This window comes from Fulvia fulva, chromosome 3, assembly GCF_020509005.1.
Source record: "Fulvia fulva chromosome 3, complete sequence".
In the NCBI taxonomy this organism is placed as follows: domain Eukaryota; kingdom Fungi; phylum Ascomycota; class Dothideomycetes; order Mycosphaerellales; family Mycosphaerellaceae; genus Fulvia; species Fulvia fulva.
The window spans coordinates 3138082-3157838 of record NC_063014.1 but is presented as its reverse complement, the minus strand read 5'-3'; the positions used below and the strand labels follow the sequence as shown (position 1 = coordinate 3157838).

General features: G+C 51.3%; 3 protein-coding genes across 3 annotated transcripts; 1 reads left to right on the top strand and 2 right to left on the bottom strand.

Moving 5' to 3' along the window:
* Positions 1-71: 71 nt before the first annotated feature.
* Positions 72-1178, bottom strand: CLAFUR5_08280 (uncharacterized protein; the record flags this gene model as incomplete). The annotated part of the gene is made up of 3 exons (XM_047907428.1): positions 72-451; positions 501-769; positions 829-1178. The coding sequence occupies 3 exons, from the start codon at positions 1176-1178 to the stop codon at positions 72-74; spliced, it is 999 nt and encodes a 332-aa protein (XP_047759862.1).
* Positions 1179-1653: 475 nt separating this feature from the next.
* Positions 1654-3490, bottom strand: CLAFUR5_08279 (MFS-type transporter cnsO; the record flags this gene model as incomplete). Its single annotated transcript, XM_047907427.1, has 6 exons — positions 1654-1895; positions 1948-2052; positions 2108-2634; positions 2700-3057; positions 3108-3195; positions 3272-3490. The coding sequence occupies 6 exons, from the start codon at positions 3488-3490 to the stop codon at positions 1654-1656; spliced, it is 1539 nt and encodes a 512-aa protein (XP_047759338.1).
* Positions 3491-5830: 2340 nt separating this feature from the next.
* Positions 5831-7533, top strand: CLAFUR5_08278 (Catalase; the record flags this gene model as incomplete). The annotated part of the gene is made up of 2 exons (XM_047907426.1): positions 5831-6384; positions 6441-7533. 2 exons carry the CDS (start codon positions 5831-5833, stop codon positions 7531-7533), a joined length of 1647 nt encoding a protein of 548 aa, XP_047759339.1.
* Positions 7534-19757: the final 12224 nt, after the last annotated feature.

Genomic DNA, 19757 nt, shown 5'->3' with positions numbered 1-19757 from the left:
CATGACTCGTCTCATTCAACGCTCGTGGACTGCTGGTCATATCTGCATGGACGTGACATTACAGGCTCCCGCTACAACAACGAAAACAACACCATCAACCCACCCACACTCGCACCACTCCACGTCAGGCTCTTCACCACATTCGCCGCACCTGTCGGCGTCGCACTCACAGCTCCGCCACCTGACCCAGTCCTCGACGTCTCCTCAGCACAAGCCTCCGTCCTCGTCGGCACCGCAGCATCAGTCTTGTTAACTTTCTGACACATCATCTCCCTCGCAGCACCACTGATCACGACCGCCTGTAACTCCTGCCCCGCTTCCTCGTAAAAAGTGTTGTTGCCACCGGGCAGGCTGGCGGTGGAGTGGAAGTAGAAAGCGTCGCCGCTGAGAATGGGATACCTGCTGCGGTCTGTGAAGTTTAAGAAGGTGGAGGAGGTGCTGTTGCCGAGGCCTGCACTGATTAGTAAAGACTCGAAGCACGGTGTGGGTGGTAGACTTACTTGCTGTGAAGGAGCCGAAGCATGATACTGTGGCTAGAGTGCTGGCACATGCTGGGATCGAGTTTGGACCGCGAGGCGTTGCGCATTGACCGCTTCTGCCGCTCAGACTGCTGAGGTATGCTTGGACGCACTCGGAGCCTAGCGCGTTGCTACAGTCGCCTGCGTCGGATTCCTGGTATGCGTTCGAGACGTTGTAGGGCAGAGTCCGTAGGTCGAGGATGGTGAAGCAGAGCTCGCCGCCTTCTCGATCGGTAGCATTGTTCGTGAGACTTCGGAGGTGATCGCTTAGGACACCTCCACCAGGCCATTCGAAAGAGTGGACAGTCACGTGACAGTATTGACGAAGTGAGAGTCTGAACCATCCTCGGGTGTGGTGAGACTGGTGCCATTGAGGAGGTCGGTGCTGAGGTCTGTGATGTTTACTGTCCAGCGCCACGTTTCGCTTGTTTGTCCGCCTGTTTGGGCTCGATGTCTGAAGTTGAATTCCACGGAACTCGTGCTAGTGGGATTGCGGTTGGCGTCGGTGATAGCTAGGGAGTCGTCGTTTGGGCCTGCTCCTCCTCCTCCTATTGCTCCCCAGGGAGGACCACACCGCGCTGCTGCTGGGTCACCGCATTGTGCTGCTGTGGTAGCAGCGAGACTTGCAGCTGCCACTGCTGTGAGCGTGAATCGTGTCATGGTTTTGTTGTTCTTAAATGGAAGTCAAACGCCAGGTGAGGAATGATGATATACTTATCGCTGCCATATTTCAGGACCTACCATCTGCTCGAAGGATTCTGATCTGCTTCCCATGACGATCTGGTGCGGTCTAGATATAGTGCTGCGCATTTCTTAAGCGCTGTATGCACATGGCTGTGCAAGGACTGTTGGCAGACAAGACGGCACGCGGGTGCCGATCATGGAGCAGGTCCACTGCAATTCATTCTTCTGCTGCGAAGCTTCGTCCCTGTGCCGCAAGCAACTCCTGCCACAGCTGTCGGTCTGAGGCGAAGGAGCGACTCGTGACTTGGTATTGTCGCTAGCATTGCAGTAGCATCCCAGGAGCTGAGCAACCGGTATACGGCAACGTCATAGGAGGAGCCGTTGCCAAGAGTGTCCTCGCGCCGAGCCCGAAGTGGTTCAGCGTATCCAATGATGCTGCTGCAACCTTCTCCTAAACAACATATCGGTACAGAGGGCTTTTGTCGCCCATGTCCAGCAACTGTGCCTTCGTGTACGTCGCTCTAACCTCTTCCTCACTCATCTGGTCCCGGCTCTTGTTGATCTTAGTGTATGCGATCCTGAGTAGCATTGTCGCTATGACTGCGGCTGAGAGGATCCCCAAGCACAAACCAAACCCGAGAGGATACTTGGGAGCTTGTGATGAAAGGTAGATGTTTGATCCTATCGCACCACCTATGCAGTTGTAAGTAAGAGGATGGTGGGACCTTTGGTGCCAGCAGCTTACATAGATTGCCAATGCTGATGAGCAGAGCCATTCCGATTGCCCGTTTCCATGTAGGTGCGAGGTTGTTGCCGACCCAGCTCAGGATCGTGATCAAAGGAGGGTACACTGCAAATTGCTGTTAGCAGAGACCTTTGGCATGGCCCGCGCATGATAGACGTACCTCCGGCAGGAATACCGAACAGGAATGCGTATGTGAGCCCAGGGTATCTTGGATGCGGGATTGCCAGGAGCGCGATAAAGCAGCAGATCGCAATACTGTAGGGACCCACGATGAAAGGCCAACGCACTTGATTCCTGTCAGCCAGCCAGCTGAAGAACACCGTCGATATCGCACCAAGCACATAGATGGGTACGGTCAGAAGTTGTGCTTGCCATGTCTCGTAGCCAAGTCCGAGGATGATTGTAGGGGCGGTCAACGTGAAGCCATAGAGACAGATTGAGTTGCCCCAGTAAATGATGACAGCAAGCCAGATCTTCCATTCGAGGAGTGATTCTTTGAGGAAATGCCACGAGAAGCCATCGCGCGTGTTGACATGGCCGGCTTTTGTCCCGGCATCTTGCATCAAGCGGCGTTCAATCACGGATTTCTGCTGGGCAGTCAGGAAGGAAGCAGTTTCGGGTGAGTCTGGTAATGTCCAACGAAGCGTGCAGCCCACCACAACCGTGACGATGCCTTCGAGTATGAAGCTGTCGCGTTGTCAGCGCATCCGACAATCTCCGCTCCCGGTCTGCCTGGACCAAAGAGCACTTACATCCATCGCCACCCTTCCAGCCCGGCCACGCCGTCCATCTTCTCGATGCCGAATGCGAGAATGCCTGAGAACGCGCCGGCTAGGGATGCCGCACTGAAGAAAACTGCCAGACGTGTCTGCACCTCGAAACGACAGTACCAAGTCGTAAGAAGATAGGATGCTGCCGGAAAGAAGCCAGCCTCAGTGAGACCAAGCAGGATTCTCGTAACGTAGAGCTGCTTGTAGTCCTTGACGATGCCTTGGCATGTCATGACTACGCCCCACGATACCATCAGTATCATGATCCATGTCGAAGGCCGGACCAGCTTGAGCACGATATTGCTCGGCACTTCGAATATTGCGTAGGGAAAGAAGAAGACTATGTCTGGCGTCAGCTCTTTCTACAGAAAACAGCATGTTCATTCTGACCTGTCAACGCCAAGTTATACTGTGTGCCGGTCAATTGCAGTGTCTCGTTCATGCCAGCGACTTTTGCGTTGCCAATATTGCCTCGATCCTACCGCGCATCGAGACTCGTCAGTACGCTGCATTCTTCATCGAAGGCCAATTGTGGCATTCCGCAAGGCACATACCAAGAACGCCAGCAGATACAGCAGTGTCAACATCGGTACAAGGCGATAATCGACCTTTCGCAAGATCTTGGTGGTTTCTTTGTCATTGTATCTAGGCAAGTCTTCATCGTTGGGTTCACCGCGTTCTTCGTGGATCGCTTTCTCGAGGGTATCGGTACTGTCGTCAGCATGTTCGATCTTTGCGGCGCTCTCAACCTTGTCGTTCTCCATGGTGGTCATGACTAGTGAGAGGTGCGTTGAGGGAGATTGCGAGAGAATGGAAGACGCAAAGGCGAGAGAGTGATACTTGGCCTTCGTCTGATTGCATCCCGAACACTTGCTGCATGTATGGGCCGTTCAATCCCGCCAATGCAGTAGATCGCTCTGGGCTGACGCAGTCATCAGGACGGCATTTGCGGTTTGCGTGAAAGCCATGTGGTCGGCGCATGAGCTTCCCGCACTGCAAGCTCGTGTCGGGGTGGTAGGGACAGCGCCCGCCAATATAGGAAGCCACTGACATCTGCGAGCGTTGTAGATCTTCCACTTCTCCACGATGCTGCGGCAGGAGAAGCGGGGTGCAGCGCAGAAGTGTACTGTATGCTTCCTCGCCTTCCTTGCACTTGGAAGACATGGATGAAGCGGCTTTCTCGTCCAAATTGTGCTTGTGCTGGCCAGGGTACCTTAGCGCCTCAAGTCAAGATGTCCAGCAGCGAGATTTCACGATGTTGCTTGGTCTGAGAGCGTCGTGTTGTAGCAAGATGCAGCGCAGCGCCTCCTATGTACAGTCCTGGGCATAGTGCTTACAACCCCTGTTCTTCCACCTTTCCTCATTAGGAAGGATGTATCCACTCATGGCGTAGCTCACCACCTGGTGTGTCCTCCATTGTTGGCTATTACTGCCTCTCAGCGTTCTCGCATACTCTTGCATATACGTTGTATGTCCTCAGGTGTGAGCTTGGCCCATTCTTGATAGTGAGATTGAAGGTAGCAACACCTTCTGAGATGAACATGGATAGCCGGAAGGGGTTAGCGTAAATACAGGGGTTGTAAAAACCATGCCCAGGACTGTATATAGAGTTGCAAGGGCAGCTTCATGTCAGCACGATCACCTTTTGGCAAGTGTGCTGACCGTACTCGTTGTTCTGTCCATGAGTACCTGGGTAGTTGAACGCGCAACGAGCACCCGCTATCAGCGATTGTAGGGATGGAGGCCATGGAGTTGCTCACCGACAGCCTTCAGTCGGCGAGAGGATCGCAATGTCTTTCGATCGGCGTCGAGTCTCTCCTTCTCCGACACACGGCTGTGGCGGCGGAGATGGCGTCCCAAAAGGTACACCGTACATGCACATGTACGACTTGTTCGCCTTCCACATCTTCGTCTCTGGACTTCATCTCACCTCGTCCAAGTAGGCATCGCCATCTTTTCCCCTCGCACACTCGTGGCTACAGAAACAACCTGCTGCTCATGCCACATTAGAACTACGACAAAGCGTATCATGGCCAGCCTCAATGGTCCGCCATCATCGTCTCACCGCATGCCGGTGTCTCTACCCTGCGAACCTCGCGTCCTCTTCTGCCTCGACCGCCTGGTCGCTGGACGACCCGACGGTCACAATCGCTCGCTGGGAGAATCTGGAACGCATGCGCTGCGTCCTTGACTCCATGATCGGTCACGATGTTCAAGTTCCGGTGGCATCTCGACGATGCGTAAAATATGCGAACCGCTCAGTGGAAGAAGGCTGCACGCTATCATGATGCGTTGTTCTTGCCAACCGTCCAACGGCATGAACACCGGACCATCTTTGTCAATCTCCAAACCTTGTGTTGGAGTGGTAATGTCACTAATGTGACCACTCCGATTCCTCTGACAAGCAATCCCAGTCACCGGAAAACCTGCATTCGCAGTACAACAAGCAATATCTCCCGACGACTGCGGATGACCTTGAGGGCAGATTGCAGAATTTGTGGTGTTTTGGTGATTCGAGAACGTGGAAAGTGCGACTGCCGCCATGAGATGGCGCTGGGAAAGACCTGTGACTGAAGCCAGCTTCCCAGCACTAGCAAGTGAGACATCAGGCTTGCGTCTCAAGATGTTTCGACTGACAAAGCAGACCTTACCGGCAGTCAGCCCATGCTCAACCACGTGGACCGGCATTCGCTGCGGGCCTCACGTCAAGGACGATGCCGACAGATCCTAATATGACCATGCCCGAAGTCTGGTGAGGTGGGATACTATTCTCGAGACCATATCTGCTGCGATGGCGACCAGAATAGGGACCGATACAGAGTGACAAGATGCAGGCGCCAGATGTGGACGGCCAAGGGCACGAGCCCAAGTTGACGCGATCAATGGACAGGCTCCTAGCACAACAATCTCGCCCTTTTTCTGGCGCATACCCAGAGCACTTGGCACATGCATGGAAGACATGGTCTCACTAGCGCACCTTTCCTAAAGCTTGTAATTCCCATAGCACAGTGCCAGGGTGGCGACTAATCATGTACCAGTCTGGTCACCCAATATGTGCCGATGTCTGAGAGTCTTTCTCACGCACCTCGCTGGTACCTGGTCGGTCATACATCATGAAGTTCGCCACTTTTGCTCTCTTTGCGAGTCCGCTGCTGGTGGACGCGAGCAGTAAAAGCACTTTGATCAGAGCCACTCGCCCGCAGAAGCAGGCACAAGGCTATCAAGCGGATCTGTTTCGGGGCACAAATCTCAAACAGGAGCAATCGGTGCTCAACAACTCGGACCTATGGTATACTACGCGCCAGGGCAAGCCGCACTTCCAACCGCTTGGTGCGCAACGTGCTGGCGAGAGAGGTCCTTTGCTACTCCAGGATACGCATATGCTGGATACACTGGCTGCATTTAACCGAGAGAGGATACCGGAACGCATTGTACACGCACGTGGACTTGGAGCACATGGCTTCTTTGAAGCCACCACCGACCATGCCGAGAAGTTCTCGGTGGCAGATGTCTTCAAGAAGGGCACGAGGACTAGTGTAACGATGCGCTTCTCGACAGTCGGTGGTGGACGAGGCTCAGCAGACGAAGCCAGAGATCCACGTGGCTTCGCGATCAAGTTCAGGACCAAGCAAGGCATACTCGACTGGGTGTTTAACAACACCCCGGTGTAAGCAAGCCTTCCATCCGCCACTCCTAACATGACACTAACCGTCGCTCAAATAGCTTCTTCATTCGCGATCCAGTCAAATTCCCGCGCTTTATCCACACCCAAAAGACCGACCCGGCGACGAATGTTCGAGACTGGAACACATTCTGGTCATGGCCAGCACAATTCGGGGAAGCGATGCTGCAGTTCCTCCGCCTCTTCAGTGATCTCGGAACACCTTACGGCGTGAGGCACATGGACGGGTGGTCCGGACATACTTACCGTCTAGTCCAGGCAGATGGCAGCTGGGTCTACACCAGAGTCTACCTTTCCACGGATCAGGGAATCAAGAATTTCACTGCTTCCGAAGCCGCAGCTGTAGCTGGAGACAACGATGCCTGGGCAACAAAGGATCTCTTCGATGCCATCGAGAAGGGCGATTACCCATCATGGACAGTTGGAATCGCCACCAAGACTGTTGAAGAGGCTGATGCCTACCGCTATGATGTGCTGGACCTGACCAAGGATTGGCCAGATGCCGAATACCACGAGATCGGCCGTATCACCCTTACACAAAACCCAGAGAACTACTTCGCGGAGATCGAGCAATCTCACTTCTCCCCAGGCCACACAGTCCCAGGCTGGGAACCCAGTGCAGACCCAGTCCTCCAATCCCGTCTATTTGCCTACGGCGATGCTGGCCGCTACCGCGTCGGTGTCAACGTCGACGACGTACCCGTCAACTGCCCCTTCACCAGCGTCGCAAACTTCGACCGCGACGGCCACTTGACGCAACACGGCAACCAAGGCAGCAGGAAGAACTTCCCAGCGGAATATATCGACCCACTGAACGTCATCGAGAAGCCCGCCACCGTCATCGACGATGACCTCGCCATGTATGGCACCAAGACTGTCCACTGGGAATCACAGATCGACGAGGACATTGACTTCGAGCAGCCGCGGATGTTTTACGAGGGTTTCTCGCAGACGGATAAGGATCATCTGTACAGCAATGTTGCTGGTACACTGGTGAATGTCGATAACACCAAAGTGTTTGATGCTATTTTGAAGCAGTTTGGGAGAGTCAGTCCGATGCTGAAGCAGGGGATCAGGGATGCGTATGAGGTTGCCAAGGCTGAGGCGGCGAAGAAGACGCAAGAAGGCCTTTAGCTAAAGCTCGCAGGCTTTCGAATTTGCATCTGATGGCCGCGGCAAGTTGTAGCGCCTTATCTCACGATGAATATGCATGCTTTATGATCCTGCCGACTTCCCTTGACTGCTGTGATGCACCTTCCTCATCCGGGAGAATTTTCTACCTCCTAAATCAGACCGTGTGGATTGAGCGATTGAGTGGTGAATGTGGTGTTGGCCTCAGGCTCTTATTTTAGCTTATTATTTTAGAACGCTAGAACGCTAGCATAAACACCTAGTACACTCGGCTTTTTCGATCGTCGCGTTAAACCGCGACGTTTTAAACAAAATAGTATATTAGGTAATAACGAAGCGCTTATATATAGATAGATAGATATTTCATTCAGCTGTTGTAGTGCCCTTTGGCTTATACAGCTATACTAACTTGTTTTCGTATATATAGAGGGGAAACCGTATTAGTGAAAACCCCTCCTCCTTCCCGCCTATCTTTTCCCCCTCGTTATCGTCTTAGATTTCCTTTATTAAGAGTACGCTAGTGTTATAGGCCTATCCTAATAACTACCCTATCTATAACCCCCCTAGCTTCCGCCTCTTATCTATTCACTCCTCCGTCTCGCTAGCTGTAAGGGCGCGCGTACCATAGGGTCCGAATGAGATAGTTGTTGTTCTACGAAGCTACGAAAGAGGAGCGCGAGGCGCGGCGAAGTTATAAAGTAAAGCCAAGCCGCGCTAACCCGATGCAGAAGGTCCGCGGTTCAGCCGGGCCGACGCAGCTACAGTGAGGGGTCGCGGGCTGCCCGTGACAGTACCCCCCCTCCCAAAACACGCCTCAGTCCTCTGAGCGTTATTCACCTTGTGAGGCCACTTGCCTGTCGAGCTCCATAATCGCGCGAACGCCGAATCATCCTCTAGTGCCCTGTCGTCATCCGATAACATCGCATTCGCTCTATCAAGACTATCCTCGACCGGCTTCCTTCGAGAAACATGTTGCCTAGTTAGCTGGCTTGCCCCAGATCTAAGTCTGTCTTCGGCTCGCACTCGCGTATGATCCTTATGACCAAAGTTGGGTATCATTGCAGGCTCTGTAGGCTCCACTCGAGTATCGAATATGTGCGGAGCAGATTCTATTAGAGGCAAGGCTCGAGGCGACTCATTCGTGACGGTGTCTTTCGGAATGACCCTGATCGAGTTGAGCCCGAGTATCTCAGTGGCTGGTAGGGACCAGTCAGATGGAGCTGCGACGCCTACAGGCGTAGACAACTCCGGCCGGTTATGGTGAAAGTCTGCAACAGCGGCGGCTGCGTGTTCAAGCATGTCCTCTGCAGGTTGCCAGGTCTCACCATCCTCTTCGTTCTGATATCCAGCCCATTTCACCTTGTACCATGTATCTACTTTGCGCTTGTGCCCCTTCTTCACCTTGCCTGCCCGCTTACGGGTGTACATGTCAAGGATCTTTTCCACCTCGTACATGTGCGTAGGTGCTGCCACTACATCGGCTGCTGCATCAGCCTCGGTGGTGTCAGGTTCGATAGTTATCGGTGGTGGCGGCGCCAGATGCTGCCCTTCAAGTGGTGGGAAATCGGGGTGGTCGGCTCGTTGTAGTAGTGAGGTGTGGAAGCAGTTATCAAGTCCTACTAGAGCGTCTGATAGTTTCAGTCGATAAGAGAGTCTGGCCGGCATAACTTCCGTGATCTGGTAAGGGCCGGCATATCTCCTGTCCAGCTTCTTAGATGGTCGAGTCGTGCGGATGTTCTTGGTGCTAAGATACACCCAATCACCCACCTTGTAGTCTGGAGGAATGCTTCGGTGGCGGTTTGCTGCCTCTGCTTGGAGAGCTTGTGACATTCGCATATTCTCTTGAAGGTGTTTGTGAAGCTCGCAAATTCGACGCACAAAGGTTTCTGCTGATCGCGCGTCCAGTCGCTGGAGAGTGGTCAGTCCTCCCTCCTTTCCAGCGTTCAGGTCAACTCGCTCTATGAACTCAGGGTTGTATCCTAAGGTGGCGTAGAACGGCGACACACCAGTAGTCTCAGACAGGTGATTGTTGATCGCGAACTGAGCAAGGCACAGCCATTCTGCCCAGTCATCCTGTGCCTCGTTGGTGAACATGCGGAGATACTGTTCCATCGCCTGGTTAGTGCGTTCTGACTGTCCATCAGTTTCTGGGTGATACGAAGAACTCAGCTTGCGATTTGTGCGGAGCATCTTGCAGAGTTTCTTCCAGAAGGTAGCAACCCACTGCTTGCCACGGTCTGATGTAATGGTGTCAGGAAACCCGCGCCGACAGAACACATGTTTGAGGAAAAGCCTTGCCGTATTCTGTGCTGTCATTGCGCCAATAGGGATCAGCTCGACTTCCTTAGTGAGCCTGTCAGTGACGGTCATAATGTTGTTGTAGACCATGCCGTCAAGAGTGCTGTCTGGGAGTCCGACAACGAAGTCGACTGCAATGTGTTTCCAAGGCCGATCTGGAACAGGAAGTGGCTGTAGTAATCCTAGTGGCTGGGAGTGCAGAGATTTTGTTGTACGGCAGGTGCGGCAATTCGCGGTGTATCTGCGCACGGATCTCGCTAATCCAGGCCAGTAGAATTCACGTGCTACGAGTTCATAAGTGCGAGCTCGTCCTGGATGGCCTGCTGCTGGAGCGTCATGGTTTATCTTGATTATCCTGGTCTGTAAAGCTTGGTCATTTGGTACCCATAAGCTCTAGCCGTCGTATTGGTTTCGAACATATAGCAGGTCGCCATCCACTTTGCAGTGTGCTAGGTGAATCTTCGCTCTCTGTAGCAGTGTAGGAGTGCGGTCTTTCTGCAGGTCCTTAATCGCGGTCTTGAGCTCGTTATCGGTTACGTACGCCGTCGACATTCGATACTCGAGTTCGGCTTCCCGCTGACTTTCACGCGTCGCCGGTTGTTCAGTAGGCGCATCTCGTTCTGTAGGCATAAACTCTTCAGCTTCAGGGTTTAGCGGTACTGGTTCCTCTTCTTCCGGCGCATCTTCTACTGTTGCCTGTAGTGAGGCGATCTTAAGGAATCGCTTAGGAGGCAGCAATGTCTGATGCTGATGCTGGTTCCGAGGGTCGTCCACCCCCTGCGGAAGGTCCTGGCTGCGTCTCGTCAGGCTGTCTGGCTTTGTACCTTGAAGTCCTGGACGGTATATTATCTTGAAGTTGAACTGTGACAAGAACTCAGCCCAACGCGCTTGTCGCCGATTTAGCTGCTTTGTCGTCATGAAGTATTCCAGGTTCTTGTGGTCGGTGTAAATCTTGACTGGCTGTGAGTCCTCATCATCTGCCTCGCAGGCGAGCTCGGGTCTCCATTCCTCAAAAGCCTTGATGATAGCTAACAGTTCCTTATCATAGATTTCATAATTGCACTCCTGTGGACTCAACTTCTTCGAGTAGAAGGCCACAGGATGTAGCACACCATTCTCGTCATACTGCGAAAGCACGCCGGCGTTCACAAAATCTGAAGAATCTGTCTCTATTACTGTTTCCCTGCCTAGCACGTAATGTGCGAGCATGCCGGCTTTGCTGAACGCAGCTTTCAAATTGTCAAAGGCTCGTTGGCAATCTAGTGACCATTGAATCCTTCTGTTCTTGTGATTGCTTGGTCCGTCCGACTTGGTCAGGTTTGTGAGAGGAGCAGCTATGCGCGAAAATGCTTCGATGAATCGCCTGTAGAAGTTGGCAAATCCAAGGAAGGCCTGGACATCCTTCAGGTTCTCAGGAGCTTCCCATGTCTGAATACATTCGAGTTTCTCGGGGTCCATCTCGATGCCGTCAGGGGTTATGATTAGCCCAAGATACTTCACCTTCTGTTGGTGGAATTCGCTTTTGTCGATGTCCACTGTAAGTCCTGCATCGCGTAGCTTGGTGAGAACCTTCCGCACGTGTTCAATGTGCTCCTCCAAGGTGTCACTGAAGATAAGTACGTCATCCAGGTAGGCCGACACAAAGTCGTCTAGGTGTTCTTGCAAGACCTTGTTAATGTATGATTGGAACGATGCTGGTCCGTTGCACAAGCCGAATGGCAACACTAGACACTCGTAGATGCCGTATCGTGTCGCAAACGCTGTCAACTACTCGTGCCCTTCAGCTATCCGTAACTTGTTGAAGGCTGCTACAATGTCCAGCTTTGTGAAGTACTTCTTGCCGTGCATACGGTTGAGCGTCTCTTGTATCAAGGGAATCGGATACCGGTTCTTGATAGTGATCGCATTCAATCCTCTGTAGTCGATACAAACACGCAGCCCACCTCCAGGCTTACGTACCACTAGCACTGGTGCAGGAGACTGGTTCGTCTTTTGCCCTGCTTTCCGCACCTTCCCTTCAGATGTTTGCTCGTCTAGCCATTTTTTAACTGCCTCGTTCTCCTTCTCAGCTAGGCCGTAGGGCTTGCGGTATGGTGGCTCTTGTGGACCATCAGGCTTAATGTGAATGTCATGATCTACGCCTAGTCGGTGAGGTGGGAGTCCTTCATGATCCTTAGCTGAGAAAGCGTCCGCAATATCGTGGTACATTGGCGGCAACTTCTCCTTCGGGTTGTGATTGAACTGCTTGTTCAAGAATTGGTCCAGATCATCAGCAGCCATTGCACTCAGCTTAAGCTCTCCGCCGTCGCTCTCACGCCTAGTAGGCATGATGTAGAAGCACTCAGCCCTAGGCCGGTGCGCGTACATCCCCCACGCGCGTTGAGAAACGCCCTGGCAGTCCACTTCTTCATCGTCTATGTCTTCCAGGTCATATGATGAGGCATTCAGCTCTGCTCCTCCTGCTGTGAAGCTCGCTACATCTCTAGTGAAGGGCTCTGGTCCGTACCGTACTGGTGCCTGCTTCTTCTTCTCGCGGTGGTTCAGGGATTGCACTGTTGTCGGTGTCTTATTCTGTAGACAGTGACCAAAGCAGTAATCCGACCTGAATGCCACCTCGCCTGTCTCCCAGAAGATGTTTGGGTTGTGCGCTGTAAGCCACGGCAGGCCAAAGACGATGTCGTATTCGAGGTCGGTGACGTAGCATAACATTTGCTCGTGATGATCGCCTATGACTACGTCTACAGGGGCCGCGTGTGTAATCTGCCGCGCAGTGGCCGTTCCATCTCCCAGTGTTAGTCGTCGGCTTTGCGTCAAAGGGATCAGGGGTATTGTGTATTTGCGTGTGAATTTCCAGTCAAGAAAGAGAGAGGTGGAAGCAGAATCTACAAGGCCTCGAGCCTTTCTCTGTTGTATCATTACGGGTAACACTATGTGAGGGTACACAGCTGGCTGTTGCTTATCCAGTGCGCATGCCGATATCTTAAGCTCCTCACTATAGTCTGTTACCGTCTCTTGCGTTCCGTGTCTCTCAATCTCATGCTCTTTCTGTCCTAGGAAGTTCGGGTGACCGCTGTCTACCACGCTTAGGCAGCGGTCGTGCCATTTCCCTGCCGCGGATCGGCGGCTAGGGAACTGAGGTTCGCGTTCGGATTCGGCGTGGTATTGCGTAGACGCGGTGGGCGATAGTCGCCATCGTACCCATACATTAGGCATTCAGGGTTGGTCGACACGTGAGAACCTGTACGGCAGCGGTAGCACTTACCCTGCTTCTTAAGGTCTTCGCGCTGCTCACGGTTGAGCGTAGGCAGGTTCTGTAGATGTGTCGGCAGATCCTCCTTCTTCTTGGTACTAGCGTACTGTAGTGGGCGCTGTACTAAGGCACCTGCTACACCGGCAGCGGCACTAGCAACTGCGTTGCCGTTGTTCTGGTTGTTCTGGCCGCCATTGCTGTTCGAGTTGCCATTGCCCCGGGGGCGCTCCTTCTACGGGTATAGTCGATCTGTCTCGTAGAAACTCTCGTCCAGTGCGGTGCACTCCTCGATAACGTCTTGCATGCTGTCTAGGCGGCGGTCGACTTCGCGGTCGCCGAAGGTCTTGATGAAGTACTTGCGGTTCAGTCGGTTACGGAACAGCATGAGCTCGGTCTCATCGGTCCATGACATCTAGGCGCGCAACTTCGAGTAGCGGGCATGGAAGGCTATAAAGGTTTCGCCTTGTTCTTGCTTATAGGTAGTAATGTTAACTATAGCCTTAGTTCCCTTATTACGTATGCTATATTAGCGTGTTATCTAGTCTAATAACTCTTCTCCAGTCTTGAACTCGTTAAAGGACTGCTGTCCAGGCACAGGGATCCTCGGCTTGATGCTTCGCTGAGGATCACCTTGTGTCCACCCATACACGAAGCGCAGACCATCTGCCTCAGTGCGGAAGGTTGCTACAGTCAGCTTTAGGAGAACACTGCTGTACTAGCTGTCGAAATTGGGGTCGTCATCGTTCTTGAAGTGCTTAGGGTCGGGCACACCCTTGCCGATCTCCATGCCGCGAGTGAGGGTGCGGTCAATGGTGAAGAGACGTTCTGGAAGGTCAACCAGTAGTGTCTGGGTGCGGGTGTTGCGCATTCTCGAGTCACGACTGTTGTTGGGTCCTGGTCGCGGACGGTCGTTGTCACGTCCTCGGCCATTGTCGCCACGGTCATCGTCGTCTCTATCGTTATCGTTATCACCACCACCGCCACCGCCCCCTCCACTAGCAGCTTCGCGATACCTACGCAATAGCTGCTCGAGTGAGGTCTCGCGTGGGCGGGAACGAGAGGGTCGGCGGCCTGAGCGGCCCCTACCTCCGTTCTGTGTGGTGTCTCCTGCCTCAAGCCGAGCCTTCAGGTCATCGACTTCTTGTTGTAGGGCCTGGTTCTTCGCCTCAGCATCTTGTGCCTTCTTCTTCTCCTTCTCGCAGATCTCGCTGAACTGCTTGCACAGGTTGTTGGCTTCCTTGTATTTCTTCCCCAGCTCTTGCAACTTAGCTGGGTCGCAATCCTTCTTGCTCTTGAGATCTGCTGCCATTTTCTGTGTGACAAGCTCTTCACTTCGCAGCATCTTGTAGATGCGGTCGTATTCGGTGTACAGCGTGGTGTACTGGGTGTTCTGGAGGTCGTTGGCTCGCTCCATTACATCGAGTTGTCTGCCCTTAGTAATTGCCGTGTTGACTGCTTGTAGCACGAAGTCGTGGGTGGTCTTCGGGTGTTGGGATGCAAGGGTCGTGAGGTTGTCTGGGGTGACATTCTGGTATTCGGATGCGAGAATGTGTTCTGCCTCGTCGAGTGATAGATACACCTCGTCTGGGTCGCCGCCTGGGTTCTCTTCGAGCTTGAACTCGAACAGTTCTGTAAAGTCAATCTCACCACCTTCTTCTCGCTCGAAGGCCTTCTGGTAAGCTTTATCAATCTCTTGTTGTAGCGCGACACCGGTGTCTACTGTGACCCGCCGGTTGTCGTCCTGTGTCTGACTCTGAGGAAAAGAGGAGAGGTCGGGGAAAAGAGATGTGCGCTGCTTGCTTTTGCCCTTAGGCTTAGGTGGCGGTCGCATGCCGCCGTTCGCTGTTTGTGAAGTCATGTTGTCTGGGTTCGGGGGAGGCGTGACGGTGCCTGTATCCTGACTGTCTACGAGCGCGCGACCACCTGCTGATGGTGTCGCCGCGTTGCGTTCTCTAGGCATCTGCGCGCTGTGCGCCTTACCGTGTTCTGTGTTCTGATGCGGCTCTGCGCGTTCTCGAGTTCTGCGGTTCTGTCTGTTCCTGTTGTTACGCGTCCCTTACCTAGATCCGCGATCTGGGTAGTAAGGTAGAACAAACTGTAAGGGCGCGCGTACTATAGGGTCCGAATGAGATAGTTGTTGTTCTACGAAGCTACGAAAGAGGAGCGCGAGGCGCGGCGAAGTTATAAAGTAAAGCCAAGCCGCGCTAACCCGATGCAGAAGGTCCGCGGTTCAGCCGGGCCGACGCAGCTACAGTGAGGGGTCGCGGGCTGCCCGTGACACTAGCGAGGCTAAATTACTAGAGGTATCCCTACTATAGTATCTACCGAGAGATTCGGCGAATGTTACCTTTATCTCTAATAATTAACTTATAGTCTCTCCTTCCCGCTTAGTACCTCTAATTTCCCCTACTACTCGCCTACTACGGACATCGTAGTAGTATATATTCTAGATTTTACGATAGGTAGCTATACTAGTAGGCTAGGCTTTAGATATCTAGTACGCGTCTCCTAAATAGTTAGGCCCTTAATCTAATATATTTGGACCTAATTTAGATTACTATACTTACTTCGGCCCTTGTTAGGTCCCTATATAGCTAGTAATTATGTCTCTAGAAGGCTCGAAGTACTATCGGGCCTATTGTCTTAGGGGGCTTCCTTTTCTAGTCCTACTCCTATAGGTAGCTCGCTATTTATTCCGCTAGGCTTTAGGTCTTAGCCTTACCCCCGCCGGCCTAGCGAGCCCTACGCTCCTCCTCTTTTTATACTAGCTATTCGGTGCTTATCTATACGGCCGTAAAGGTAGTAAGGTTATCTACTTTTTAGCTTATCCTATATCCGGCCCCTCTCCGGTAGCGGCTTTCTATCTTGTTCTTTACCTCCTAGATCGTAGTTTATACTAGGTAATCTATCGTCTTTACCGCGTATTAAATTCTTATTCCCCGGATATATTAGCTAATTAGTAGTGTTCCCGTCTCTATTTCTACCGTGCTTATTAACGTTATCTTATATACCCCTAGTATTCTTCGTAGGTTACCTACCTATATCCTATTTAGGGGTTGCTCTATCTATTTCGGGATCGGCTTACCTACGCCTCCTATACCCTAAATCTATAACCCGTATAATATAGCTAGTCTAACGATCGCCTTATATATTACCCTTACCTTATCGAATGTTACTCTCTATATAGACGCTATAAGCCTCTTTATCGAGGCTTTATTAACTTACGCTCGACTCTAGGCTTTCTTAATCTATATATTCTAGCTTGGCTTTAGGTCGAGCTAGATCCCTAGTACTCGTAGCTCCGCTAATAGCTTAGTCTCGTGTCCTTAGATTCTTACCGTAGCCTTTATATTAGATAGATAGATAGATTTGTTATTCTCCTATTCTAGGACCCTATCCGGTCTATATAGGTATATATCTATTGTTATATAAAAAGGGAAACCCGAATAGGTAAAAACCCTTCCCGCCCTCGACTACTCCTTATCTAGATTAGCTTTCCCTCTAAACGTACGTAGTCTATATTACTACCCCGTTAGCCCCCGCTCCTAGCCGGTCTCGTCGCGCTACGTCGTGTCCTCTCTTCCTATACTACTCCTACTAGGCGGTACTGTTCTAGCTAGCCCTTCTCTTATATCTAGTTCGTAATACGCCGTAGGTCCTTAGCGTTGTTAAGAAGTGCCCTAATCGTCCGGTTCCTCGCCTTTACTATCTACTCCCCCCTTCCTAGCGACTACCTCGGACAGACGAGGAGTACGTACCGTACGTTCTAGGAGTAATAGCCGTAGGGGTAGCTAGTATTCGTGTATCCTAGAACCTTCCTCTATAATAGGTACCCCTAGAGGCCGATATGTTCGCTTCGTAGTTAGGTTACTATACTACTCTATACCCTCGTAAGGCGGTAGTAGATAAGCTTCGGGGGGTGCTTAACCGCGGATTTCGTGGCTAACTATTCCTTAGGTTGTCCCGCTAGCTAAGGGCGTCTACTATACCCTACACCCTAGTTGTTCTACCTCTCTTTCTATAGTTACTCTATAAACGACTTCTTACCTTCCTATCGTATTACTAGCTATTCGTCCCTTACCCGGTAGTTCGGCTCGTTCCCGGGTCGAATACCCTTATACGCTAGTACTAATTTACGGGCCCTTACGACTATACTAGCGATAACCTTCTATACTAGGTACTATACCGACTTACCTAAGTAGGAGGTCCGTAGTCCCTAGATATATAGGTCGATCGGCGGTATAGCGGTCTCGTACTTAAGTATCCTTATTAGTATCGACTTGTATACCCCGGTGATCTTCCTTAGGTATTAGTTTTAGATCTTCGCTAGCGGCGCGACGAGTCCCTTCGATAGGTAGGCCCTCTCGCCTAAGGACTATACTTGGCTACTATAGGTAAGGACTGGCCGTATAATAGCCGTATATAGAAGTCGTAAATACCGGAAGTCCGCCCCCTATATAGACGTAGTAAGCCTCTAGTATAATGCTATATTCTGTTTAGCTTTCCGTAATATTACCTATACGTACTTCCTCTACCGTAGCGCCGGGTCTACCTATAGTCCGAGGATCCTAAGCTAATTTGCCGGGTTAGTCGTATACCCCTATATCTAGATAGAAGCTTATATATTATAGAACCGTAGCCGGCGCGTAAAGTGTATTAGATTGTACTTTTCTAGGGCAAACCGAGCCCCGTACCTCCTAGCCTAGTCCTCGTAGATCTTATGCTTCTCTTCTAGTAGCCTATAGTTCTCCTTAGTCGAGGAGGACTACGCTAGGATGTTCGTGTCGTCTACGAAGCCGCTCGTAGCGGTGTTCTAGGATTCTAGGGCTAGGAGTAGCGTCGCTATAAAGAAGAGGAATAGAATAGGTACTAGCGTTAAGCCTTACGGGATTCTAGTATAGACTACTTAAAATAGGCTTCTATACTAGCCGACTAGGATCGACGTGCTACGGTTTTAGAGGTAGGACCGTACGAAGTTAATAAGCTACTTAGGGAGTTCTTTCGACCTTAGGATATAGAGTAGCCGCGGGTATAATACGTAGTCGAAGGCTCTCGATATGTCTAGACTAAGTAAGGATACTACCTTGTCCCTATTCCTATACTAGATAGCCTTTACCTAAGAGGTGATAAGTTCTATCGTAAATAGCGTCGATCGCTATAGGCGCGTACCTATCTAGGTGTCCGGGAGTAGGGAGTACTCCTCTACCGCCTTAGAGAGTCTCGTTATAACTAGCTTCTTAAGCGCCTTCCTAAGAGTATTAAGGAGCGTAATTAGGCGGTACGACTTTACCTACGTATAGTCTTCCTTTTACGGCTTACGTAGGACTACTATCGTTAATTGTTTAAATACTATTAGGTAGTAGCTAGTCTATAGATAGGCGTTAAAGATCGCTACGACTACTAGGGCTAGTTAATCTCTATACTTCTTTAGTAGTTCGTTTAGGATCCTATCCGGCCCCGGGACTTTCCTCGCCGGTAACTTCCTAAGTATAGTAAGTTAGTAACTTCTCCCTCGGATATATTCTAATAGACCGCGATATTAGGGGCTAGGGGAGTAGAGCTATTTATATTACTTAGATTAGCCTCGACTAGGGGCGGGAAGAACTTACTAGCTAGTAGACGCGCCTTAGCCTCGGGGTCGCTAACCGGGCTACTAGGCGATTATAACGCTAGGATAGAGAAGGAGGGGCCCTATATAGGGTCCTGTCGGGCCTATTTCGCTAGCTTCCACATCCTCTCTAGCTTGCCGGCGATTTCTTCTACTATAGCCCTCTAGCCGACTGCTTTCTCCCTCCGTATTATAGCTTTCTTTTGTTAGTATACCTCCCTAGATACGTTCTAGGCCTCCTCGCTATAGCTACTCGTCTATACCCGGCGGGCTCTCCTTACTTCTCTTACTACCGTAGTATACTTTAGCGTCTAGTATAGTTTAGACTATATCGTTAGTTAGGTAAGCGGGACGTAAAGTAAGGTCGCTTTTCTTATTTCGTCTATTAACCCTTAGACTACCTCGTCTATCTCGTCTTTACTATTGTATTACTACTACGCGATCTAGACTAGCCTCTTAGAGTTATCGAGGTACGCCTAGATATTAGCCTAGTAGGCCTTTCCCTAGCTTAGCTTAGGGATTCTCGCTAGTATACGTTATATCTATATCGTAATAGAGGTCCTGACTAGTATATAGTCTAACGACGCCTCGAGTTTATGTTCGATCCTATAGTAGGTTACCGTATAGTAGTAGCTATCTAAGATCTAGGAGAGGTCGATCGTGCCTTAGAGTCCCCCTCTCTTCTAGGTGCCTAGGTCCTTCGGGGTATTAAGGGCAATTACGTTACTCGCTATCAAGTCGAGTACTTCGTCGGCTATAGGGTACGGCTATATAAGGCTTTCCTAGGAAGGGTAGTATATATTAAAGTCTCCTACTACGATATAGTACCCTTGTCTCTTAAGCGTACTGTCTAGGTGTCTATAGACCCTAAGGTCGCGGCTAGACCTCGAGGCTAGCGGTTATATATATAGGTTGTATATCTAGGTACTACCTACGTAGAGGGAGGTAATATCGCCCCCGCCTTCTTTGTCTACGTAGTATACTACCTCCTAGTCGGATTCTAGTATGTCCTTACTAATATAGAAGCACGTACGGGGTCTACCGTCGCCTCGTAGGTATGTCGTATAGCCT